The following is a 12,163-nucleotide window of genomic DNA, read 5'->3' as shown; positions in this document are numbered from 1 at the left end:
AAAAAAAAAAAAAAAAAAAAAAAAAAATTAACAACTAAATAAAAAAGGAAAAATTTGGAAAGAAAACTTATTTTTCATAGTGTGAATTTTAAATGTTAACAAAATTAAAGGAAGAAAAAAAAAATACCCAGAAAGATTTGGAGGAAGAATTAATTAGAATACAAAAAACAAGAGACCATAGAGAAGAGAATTAACAAACTCAAAAGAAAAAAAAGGAAAGAAAGAGGGAGGTGTTAGACGAACAGACTCTCCACAATGGTATGATATTCTTGCATAAACTCTCATGGTTTTGATTTGGACTGCCCAAAAGGCCTCATACCAATGGAGAGTATATTCTTAGATTATAAATTCATGAACTTTCCGTAACTTAATTAATGAGGACACTTTCATCTAAGAGGAAGAAATACATAAAGAAGAAAAATAAATAAATAAAGAGAGCAATAAAAATAAAACTGAGGAAATACATAAAAGAAGAAAAAAAATAAATAAAAGAGAACAGGTAAGGAAGAAGAGAGGAAATACACAGAGACCAAAATACAAAACAGGAAGAGAAAAATAAGAGGGAAGAGGGAGTAAGGATTGGAATTCACCAATAATATGATTAAGAATTTGATTAAAAAAAAAAAAATAAGAAATAAATCGAGCACAGAAGAAATATTAGAAGATAAGAAAGTAGCGACTCAAAATAAAAAAATAGAAAATGAAATCTTTAGAATATATATATATATATATAGATGTATATTATAACTTTCGAAGACTTTATTCATGCAAAGTTTTTAATGCTCACATGAAGTCTAGCACATGAACTATTGTAGGAGTTAGAGAATTGAACGTGAAATTGATGACATGGATTCATATAGGTTGACTTGGATACAAAGGGCAAAAATCGAACTTTATTAAGGATAAATTGGTACAGCATTATGAGCTAATCAGGTAAGTGGCCTTACTATAGGATAGGCTAAAGATTGTTTGAATTATGATGATGTATGAGTATGACGTTGTGTTGTAATTTATGTTAAGTGTACGTTCTTTATGTTTCGATGCATGACGTACCTGGCTTGTATGATGAGTATGATGTATGCATGACGATTTTATTAGCATGATGATGTTTTCCATGTTGAACATGTCTTATGATGTTGTTTGCCATATTGCATCATGTCGTTAGATCGACATAGGACACAACCCTAAGAGTATGAAGATGATATTAATGTAAATATCCACGAGCACGTGTTACATAGTGTAACAAATAGATGAGACTAGTGGGTTGTGTCAGAAGGGATGTATAATTAGACTTAGAGGGATCTCATGCATATTGTATGTTCATAAGCATAGGGCTACTTCCCTTAGAGATGATGAGTGCGGACGCGCACCGTATGATGAGCGCGAATACGCACAGGTGCGAATGCACACAGATGAGGGTGTTCATGAGGTGCATGACAATATGGGGTTCCGCTGACCTCCGAACGTCGCTACAGATTAGCTTGACCAGAGGGTCCAGGGGGTGTGCAAGCGCCCTGAGGATTCACACTCGCACGTGTGAGTCATGTGTAGGGAAGTACTACACATCCAATTTATTCGAGACTAGAGGCCACTCTTAAGATGATTAGAGATAGGTCCCTAAATCATGATTGCATGTGTTTGCATTTGCATGGCCCCTTATAGTGGGGTCACTTACTTAGTATTCATTGAAATACTCAAGCCGTGTACCACATCATTTTTCAAGTCAAGTCAAGGCAAGGCACACTTGTACGGAGGACGGCGACATTGCGAGTAGAGACTGTGGCACGTGCATAGGGTAGATTCATATTTAAATTTCTAGTCTTAAGTTAGAATAGGTTGTTTTGCGTTTCATTGTTTTAAATTATTTTGTATTTGCTTTTTGTTTTCTCTAAATTTTAGTATTTCATATTTAAACACGTAAGACCATGGCTGTGTTTTCCAAAGAAAAAGTTGTTTTAAACGTTTTTTTGAAGTTTACGTTATAAATTATGTTCATGTAAGAGTTATATTTCCGCATTATAGATGAGTATAAGACGTTAGTAGCGACTCTGAGTATGTGAAAATTTAGGGTCGTTACAGCATGAGCACACATAATGCATGAGATCCCAATATTTTTTGTTTTCAACATTATTAAATATAACCTCGCTATCGTTTTTCAGTCATATCATATCATATCATTTCTCTTTTCTCCGTTCTCATATCATACATAATTCTAACCGGTTATATTTAATGTCATTTATTGTGATTTCATATCATTCATATCATGCTGTATACATACAATTTATGAGATATAACATAACATTTCATGCTTTTAATATAACATTTCATCATATACATATCATGTTATCACATCACAACATATAATATTACAAACATGTCAATTTATCTCATATCTCGTAACATAACATATTTCATATCATATCACAACATATATACATATATATCCGTCATTCACATGTCGTACCATAATCATATCATATCGTAAATATTTTGTGGTCATATCGTTCCCTAACTTATTATAGTCTTAGCGTTCTTATACATATCACAGTCACATCGTTAAAAGAACGTATTCTAATGCTATCGTTCTATCAATTTATCATAATCTTATCCCTTCCTACCCATAAACCTAACCGTTTTCTTTTATCAATTGATCATGACCATATCGTTTTATCAATCTTTCATATCCATAGCACTTCGATATGTAACCTAGCCTTAACGTTTCATGAACAGATATTACTCCTATCATCACATTATGTTTAGTACATCCTTCTCGTATCCTATCTCAAACATATCATTGAACACATCGTACCGTAAGTATTATCATACAATTCAAATATTATAACATGTACATATCATATCATAAACATATCAATCTATAAACAATTCACACATATCAATATATATGACACGTGTAGAACCACGGGACACGTGTCAACATCAAATATAATCATGCCGATAGTAAGATCACTCACCTGATTAGCTCAGGCTGGTGTCACCGATCTATCCTTTAAGAAAGTTTGATTTTGTTCTTTGTATCAAAATTAACCTATATGAACTATGATACCAATTTTAATTTCAATTCTTTAAATTTTACAATGGTCCAACTGTTATACTTCATGCGACTATCAGAGACTTTGTGAGTAGAATCTTGAAATGTTTTATATGGATATATAATTTTTTTTTTTTAATTAAGATCTCATCTTTTATTATTATTCTTTTAGGAAAGATATTAAAATAATATGATGGGTCCCACTTCTGCTCACCAAATCTTCTTCTCTTCCGGTTAAATATTTTTTTACTCAACTCTTTTTATTTTTCCCCCTCTTCCTTTTAATTCAGTGAATTTTTCCTTTTATTTTATTTTCCCTTTTTACTTTGTTTTACCTAAGGTGAAGAGTACGTGCGTAACTTGAGGTTAGTCATCTTAAATTCTTTATTCATTTTATACTTAAAATCTTTAATGTCTTCCACACTTGTACTAGTGATGATCAAGTCGTCAACGTACATGCCAACGATGAGTGCTTCAGCTCATTGACTTATTGTATAGCTTGCTCTTACAAGAAGTTCGTGAAATTGAGATTCTTCAAGCTCTTGTCTAAGTATATGCTTCATGCCTTGGTGCTTGCAAAATCATAGAGACTTTTGATAACTTGCACATTTTGTGCTCTTTAGCTTTGGTGACAAACCCTTTAGGGGGGAAATGTACACTTCCTCTTGAATCCATTTAGAAACATCGATTTGACGTTCAATTAATGAGTCTCTTGCTTGTGTTGAGCTGAAAACACAAGAATCAATCTCATAGTGTTGAGTCTAGCCACTAGCGTGAAGGCCTCTTCGAAAACTCCTTGTTTGAGGAAATTGAAAGTTTGGTGAAAACCAAAAAGTGAATAAATCTCTTTTTAATGCATTAAGGAGAGAATTTGAGATCCTATAGATAAAGAATGATGGAAGTATCACAGATTATTTTGCAAGAGTGATGATAATCTCCAACAACATGAAAAGTAATGGAAAAATATTTCAGACAAGAAAATAGTAGAAAAACTTTTGCGTACCCTAGCTGAAAAATTTATTATGTTGTAGTATCCATTGAGGAATTCAAAGAATTTAAAGATACTGATGACATGTCCATTGATAAATTACAAAGTTCATTAGTGGTGCATGAACAAAAATTTCGAAGATCCGCATTAATGAAGAGGAGCAAGTTCTAAAAGTCAAAAGTCGAACAGAAATAAGTATCAGAGGAAGAGGAACTTATAGGGGCAAAGGACGCGGAAGAGGAAGATCAACTTTCAACTTTTAAATGTTATAGGTAGCATGACTTATGTTCTTTTCAATATGAATGTCCAAAGATGAATAAGGAATTGAATTATGAAAAAGAAGATGAAATGCTATAAATGACTCATATGAAAGACGTGAAGAAAAAAAGAGTGATGCTTGGTTCTTGGATTCTGGTTGCTAAAACCATATGTGTGCAAATGGTTGGATTCTTGGATACGTTTTCAAGCATAGACAAGACCTTTTCCCACACTGTCAAGCTTGAAAATAATATAAGTATGAAAGTTATTGGAAAGGGTGTAGTGAATTTAACCTTGCATGGGGTTCGTTACACTATTAGTAATGTGTCTTGGGTACCTGAACTAAAAAATACTCTCTTGATCATTGGACAACTACAAGAAAAAAGAGTAGCAATGTTGTTCAAAAATGGTTTATGTAGCATTTATCCTCCACAAATAGGAAAACTGATAGAGTCAATTTTAAGTGCAGATCAGCTATTCATTTTTCTTCCTGAACCATCCAAAAAATGAAGAAAGATACCTCCAAGTTTCAAATACGGATCAGTCAACACTTTGGTATCATCGTTATAGTCATCTCGACTACAAAGGCTTGTGCACCTTGAAAAATAAAAACATGGTGAAAGGTCTGCCGTAAATTGTAGCTTCAAACACCACCTGTGAGGCATATATGAAAGATAAACAACATCGGACTTCATTTTCAAAAATGGGTAAATGGAGAGAAACTGATAAATTGGGCCTTGTTCATGCAGATCTATGTGGTCCAATTTCACCGGGTTAAAGTAGCCCGAAAAAGTATTTGTTGTACTTTGTAGATAATTTTTCAAGAACACATGGAGTTATTTTCTTGTAGAAAAATCATAAACATTTTATCATTTCAAATGTTTCAAAATAACGGTGGAAAGGAAATTGGAATGCATATGAAATGTTTAAGGACAGAGACAAGTAGAATTCAATTATGTTAAATTTAACAGGTGAGACCCTAATGCTTGTAACTGATCCACACTCGGAGAGTCCAAATTAAGAATACCTAGAGACGTGAATCCATGTCAAGACCGCCAAACTTCCTATAGACCTAGAAAACTACAACGGTGGCCCTAGAGAAAAATAAAAGTAGCATGTACGCCAATAGCAGCCGCTCTAGTGTCTACAAAGCTTCTATGTCCTTTTCCACTCTGGTACGGTACCATTGAATTAGGCTTGAGGTCTAAGAGAGAGTTTGGTTGGATTACCATACACGATGGAATAGTCTTGTGGGAGGATGTTGATCATGCAGGTAGTTAGTAGAGTTGGTGCTTCTGACCTTGGACGACTCCGTAGTCTGTGGATGGGTTCGCAAGCTACCTCCCATGGATGAAGAGTAGGTTGGCATTTGCCATGTTGTTCCCACTTGTTAGAGAGAGTGTTCTCTGAGGTAGTGCTTCAACACTGGACCTTAGTTACTGTTGTGTAAGTTAAGCTAGCTACTTAAGTATGTGCACAACAAGAATATTATACCTAGAACCTAGAGAAGGCTCATGGTCTCCTACTAGATCAAAGATGCAATGAGAATAAACATGTAGATTGTTTCTCGAGTATATTTATATACTCATTCATTTCTACATTTTCTTTTTCAAGTGATTGATGATGCTAGTAGAGGCAAAGGGGTGCTCGAGAGGTCAGGAGTCATAAAGGAACGTATGTCTATTCCACATTACTTATTTTGTACACCTATTTTGTACGTCGTTACCATTCCCTCTTTAAATGAACATAACAAACATAGGTACATGTCTTTGATTTTACCTTGGTATTGTAAACGATGATGATATTTTTATGGCAATTTTCCATTATCTTCTCATACATTCATCCTACATTTCATAGTTTGTTAGTCACATTCAATCTTTCGATGCCTTGAAATTTGGGTATGTCACTATCATTCATAAGTTCTTCATAATTGCAATAAAGTCTAAAGTTTATTTTAACCCTATAATTACGCTTTTCATTGAATCTTTTATGAACAATTTGATTATGATACAATAATAAGCTAAGTCCCTCTCAAGTCATTGTCATTGTCATGGTAAACTTCATTGTTCAAGTCTCAAAATCAATATTTAAGGAAACTATTCATTTACTTACCAGATATAAAAATAAGCATATTTCATCTCATAGAATTATATTCCTAACTTCGTATTTGGATAATATTTATTTTAGTTAGAAATATGAAACTCAAACATAGCTTCCAAAAAAAGTTATTAAAAATATATATATTATACAATTTCTACCCAATGACATAATAAAATGATGGATTTTAAAATACGTATATATTTGGGTTTTATTATTATTTAGTTTTTTTTTTTTTTTTTTTTTTAAAAAAAGCTAGTAATTAAAAAAAATGGAAATTAATTAGTTTGAAATAGGCAACACCATGATAAAAGAATGTTCTTTCACGTGGAGGGTCACCCAATTCCCATAAGATGATGTTGGTAACTGAGATTATTTTTATTTTCTTTCATAATAAATTGATTAAATTAATTTATATTTTTGATGACTCAATCTTCAACGAAAGTCAAACCTCGAGAATGGAGTCAACATTTTGTGTGCTCACGTGTGAAAAGGATAACCCTAACCCTAACCCTAACTACGAGATTGCTTGTGAAAATGGTCTCATAATAACTCCAAAATTTTAGATTTTGCCTCACTAATATTCTTCCATAAATTGGGCTTCCTGCTTCCCATTTAATTATACTTCCAAATTTTTTTATTTTCAACCCTTTCATTTTCATTAAATTAATAAAAAAAATTATTTCAATAATACCCTTCCATTTAACAAAAATTTACAGAATAAAAACCATTTGGATTTTAAATATTTGTATTAACCCTTTAAAAAAATTACCTCAAAATATAAACCATCTATTTACTATCTCATAAATCAATTTCTTTATTTTTCTATTTTTTTAAAAACATCACCTTATTATTTATATATATTTAAAAAACAAGTAAAAAAACATTAAAAATGGAGGGGGAAAATATAATATCTTACAATTGAAAAAAGTAATTAAAAGCTTAAATTCCAAAAACAAAATCATTCTCAAGATCATATCACTCACTCCAATTGCTTTTTCATTTTTTCTTTTCTTGGTTCAAGTGATTTATTTTATTTAAAAATAAATTAAAAAAAACCATGTTTAAATTCAACAAAACCCTTTAAAAAAACAATTTATTATTTTGAAAGAATGAAACATAAAGATTTGGAAATGCAAAAGCTTTTTAAATTTTGTTGGGGGAAATCAACGTTGTTTGAAACCCAATGAAGAAGAAATCAAGGAGATTTGCTTAACAGGCAGGTTGAAATTATTTCTCCTTTCCAACATTTTTATGCTTTCTAAATTTTTTTTTTTTTTTTTTCCAATCCTTTATGAATATTTAGAAAATATTTTAATTAAAATAACTCTATTTTTACTAACCAAGTTACCACAAATTTATAATGTCACAAAATTCCTCTGAGTAATGTCTTGGAAGACGATAATAATAAAAAGGACATATCGATAAATCTCGATAGGATTGCCCATCAAATAATTTTATTTATTTTTATTTAATAAGATGATATTATTTATCTATGTTTTAACTGTAAATACAATTATGATATTGTAATTTATATTAAAACAGATGGTATAAAAGCTTTATATATAATATATGATAATATTTTCAACAATGGACTGATGTTTTGTAAAGCCCAAACCAAGCCCAATAATGGCCCAAGAATTTTATTGCTTAAACACGACATGAACGGCGTGGATGTTCTTTTCTTGGCCTTTAATGCCAATAAGGATTTAATTATAAAAATGTTTAAACTTTAATAAAAAATAAAATTAATGAGTCCTAATTTGTTTAAAAACACACAAGTATTTCACAGCATGTATCTTTTATAATATCTTTTATTATATAGTCCCTCTGAAGTCCACGTGTCTCACATCAAATAGTGTTGGGATAAAAGCATTTTTCATAAGTACAACATTCTTAGATATCATATCATAGGTTGAAAAAAATACTTATTAGTTAGTTCATGAAATTGTGACATCCGAGTATAAAAACGATACATGAATAAACTAAATCCATATCCAAATGAAATTAATCCTGAGGATAGGATGAGTAAGAAATGGTTAAAAGAATTAGAAGTGATGTGCACCTTCCTTTTTGGTAGCTCAATCATGATTAAGCGTGATTTACTTGGAGTAATTTTATGTTGGGTGATCTCTTAAGAATTTGGAGGTATGTTAATAAAAACAAAACATGTTAAAAGGACTTGTATTAGTACGTGAATACAATCTTTACTTTTAAAAAGCGATTAGTAGGTAACATGACCATGTCGTAGAAGAATGTTAGGTCATTAAGTGTCAAATCTAAATTTCAAATCCTAGAAACGAACGTTGCAAAAATGATTATTTTGAACTAAAAACTATCATCAGTGTCCTCACATTCATAATGGTATAGTAAAAATTTTGGTTATTTTCCTTTTGATTTACAAAAATAATATTATTATTATTCTGTAATTTGTGATGAGATTTCACATTAGTTAGAGAGAGAAACGAACATTCAATACAAAAGTGTGAAAACCTCTCCCTAATAGATACATTTGGTACATTGTGTTTCACATTTGTTTGTGTCTAAAAAATCTCATTTAACTTTGACACTCACCTGTTATAATTTTATTTTTACTCATTAATTTTTTTTTAAAAAAAAACCTAAATGATATATTTTTCTAAAAAAATATATTTAAAAAGAATCAAAAGGTGCAAAATTGTTCAATCCACGTGGCTGAATCTTAGTGGTCCTAATGCCTTTATATTTAGATTGTATAATGAGCTATAGTAATATCTTAATCAAACTTCACATTTAAAAAAAAAAAAAAAATCGTTTAATTTTTTTTTTTTGAAAATAATGTATCCATATAGTGTTTCAAAATTTAAATTATTAAATATTTTAAACCATTTTTTAAAAAATAAAACGTTTAGAACTTTAAATTTATCCTTGATGTATTGAAAATTCTCGTTATTAAAAAAAAGCTTTTAATTTTAAATTTTTATCAAATCGTAACCATTTAATTTCTATACTTTTTAAAAAGAAGGGATCCACGTCAGTGAAAGGCGAGCCCACATGGAAACTGCCACTTGTGTAAAGGAGGGCCCATATAACCCAAGTTGAGTTAAAGTAACCATAGTAGGCGGTTAACTTTCATTTTGAAACCAGAAGAACGTCAGTTGCCTCCCCTATATATACTCCTCCACTCTCTCTCCCTCCTCTCCGCTCTCCTCTCTCTCTCTCTCTCCAAACTCCTCCATTTAAAAATTAAAAAAATCAAAAAATCAAAAAATCTTTTTATATTTTTTTTCTTTTATTATTTTTTGACGTCTTGTCGTTCCTTCCCTTTCTCGTAGTTCCTATCAGAAGGCTTAGCAGTCGATCGGTGCAGAACGACATATATTCCCATCCTTCTTCGTTTTAGTTAGTTAACTAACTGAAATTTCCTCTTCTTTTATTTTTCTTCTTTCCACTTTTACCCTTCCCTTCTATTCTAATTTATCCTCCACTGCCACTGACAAAATCCACCATGATTTCATGGAAGGATCTCTACACCGTCTTGACGGCTGTTATTCCTCTTTATGTCGCCATGATTTTGGCTTACGGCTCTGTCCGGTGGTGGAAGATTTTCACGCCAGATCAGTGCTCTGGAATCAACCGTTTCGTCGCCATTTTCGCTGTTCCTCTTCTCTCCTTTCATTTTATCTCTTCTAATAATCCTTACGCGATGAACTTCCGTTTCATCGCTGCTGATACGCTTCAGAAGATCATTATGCTATTTCTTCTTGGGATTTGGACTAATGTCACGAAGAATGGAAGCTTGGAATGGATGATTACCATTTTCTCTCTCTCCACGCTTCCAAATACGCTTGTGATGGGGATTCCTTTATTGATTGCTATGTACGGCGAGTACAGTGGGAGCCTGATGGTGCAGGTGGTTGTGTTGCAGTGCATTATTTGGTACACGCTTTTGCTTTTTCTGTTTGAGTATCGTGGTGCGAAGATTCTCATCATGGAGCAGTTCCCCGAGACGGCTGCTTCCATTGTGTCCTTTAAAGTTGATTCGGACGTTGTTTCGCTGGATGGGAGGGATTTTCTGGAGACTGATGCAGAGATTGGGGACGATGGAAAACTTCACGTGACGGTGAGGAAATCCAATGCCTCTCGACGCTCTCTCGGGCCTTGTTCTCTTCCGGCATTGACGCCGAGGCCGTCCAATCTCACGGGCGCTGAGATTTACAGTTTGAATTCTTCTCGGAACCCTACTCCTCGAGGTTCGAATTTCAACCACTCCGATTTCTACTCTATGATGGGGTTTCAAGGCCGATTGTCGAACTTCGGACCTGGTGATTTGTATTCGGTTCAATCCTCCAGAGGTCCGACGCCGAGGCCGTCTAATTTTGAGGAGAACTCTGCCTCTCAGGCTCAGACGGCTTCCCCGAGGTTCGGATTTTACCCGGCCCAAACTCTGCCTTCGTCTTACCCGGTTCCGAACCCGGAGTTCACCAAAACCCCTAAAATCACTCAGCCGCCACCGCCGTCTCATCTACAGCACCAGCAACCGCCACCGCCACCGCAGCCACAGCCACAGAACAGTAAAGCTAACCATGACGCAAAGGAGCTACACATGTTCGTTTGGAGTTCAAGTGCTTCTCCAGTCTCTGAAGGCGGTGGTGGGCTCCACATTTTAGCTGGGAATGAGCTTGCCGGAGCCGAGCAATCTGGACGGTCTGATCAAGGCGCCAAAGAGATTCGGATGCTCGTCGCTGATCATCCACAAAACGGTGAAAACAAAGGTAATGAATACTAATGTAATTTATCCTTCAATCTCAATAACTCCACAAATTCCAGTTTATTAATAATTTTCCATTGTCGTTCTGATGTGAAGCTGTTCCAGAAACCGAGAGCTATGTAGCTGAAACCTTTAGTTTCACCGGCAAAGAAGGGGAAGAGGAAAGAGATGATCAGAAAGAGAATCCCATAGGCTCCGCCGGTGATCTCCACGGAAAATTCACCGGCGGAGGTCCAGACGGCGGGAACTCGAAACTAATGCCGCCGGCGAGTGTGATGACCCGTCTGATTCTAATCATGGTGTGGCGGAAGCTGATCAGAAACCCCAACACATATTCAAGCCTCATCGGTTTAATCTGGTCGCTGATTTCATTCCGGTAAGACTAAAATTAATCAATTCCCTTTGATCTAATTACAGTAGATTGAAACTTCCATTTGAACTAATTGTGTTCCCTCTTGTTCGTGGATTGTCTATGAAATTTGTTCTGTATTTATTGTTTGTTCATGGAGTTGTCTGTGTTGTTGGGCTGTGATGAAAAAACTTGCAGGTGGCATGTGGCCATGCCGAAAATAATAGAGAAATCAATCTCCATACTCTCTGACACAGGACTTGGAATGGCTATGTTTAGCTTAGGTGAGTAGTCGTTTTCTTTATTTATTGTATTCGTTTCACTAAGCATCATTCTAAAGAAGAAGAAAATACTAAGAATTAATGATAGAAAATAAAGATATCACTAGTTCTTTTGGTCTGTGTGATCATGCTGTCACGTAATTATCCCAATAATTGAAGAGAAACTTGATTGAATCATTACAAGGAGGAAGAAAAAGAAAAAAAGGTATTCTGAGAATTGATTTGTTTTATAATCTGCGTTCATAGTTCATAGATCAAGCATGAATTATAACCAGTTGAGTTAAGTTCGGTTTAAATTAGGCGGTACGAGATGGATGATATTATGAGTTTTTGTTTGGAAATTAGGCTGGGAAAGAATGGAGATTCTCTTGCATTTTTTTTTTTTTTTTTT

General features: G+C 33.6%; 1 protein-coding gene across 2 annotated transcripts in view; it reads left to right on the top strand.

The window, feature by feature from the left end:
* The first annotated feature begins 9,601 nt into the window (after nucleotides 1-9,601).
* Nucleotides 9,602-12,163, top strand: part of LOC111487005 (auxin efflux carrier component 4-like) — a 4,062-nt gene continuing 1,500 nt past the window's right edge. The window contains exons 1-3 of one of the 2 annotated variants that reach the window (XM_023134207.1): nucleotides 9,602-11,146; nucleotides 11,248-11,518; nucleotides 11,690-11,775. In XM_023134207.1, coding sequence (XP_022989975.1) covers nucleotides 9,880-11,146; nucleotides 11,248-11,518; nucleotides 11,690-11,775 — 1,624 coding nt within the window. In that variant the 5' untranslated portion in view covers nucleotides 9,602-9,879. Of the gene's footprint in view, nucleotides 11,147-11,238; nucleotides 11,519-11,689; nucleotides 11,776-12,163 lie in introns of both variants that reach the window. The other variant, XM_023134206.1, reaches the window with a different exon arrangement.

The sequence above is a fragment of the Cucurbita maxima genome, unplaced genomic scaffold (genome assembly GCF_002738345.1).
Source record: "Cucurbita maxima cultivar Rimu unplaced genomic scaffold, Cmax_1.0 Cma_Scf00012, whole genome shotgun sequence".
NCBI lineage: Eukaryota > Viridiplantae > Streptophyta > Magnoliopsida > Cucurbitales > Cucurbitaceae > Cucurbita > Cucurbita maxima.
This window is presented reverse-complemented; position numbering and strand designations above follow the sequence as displayed.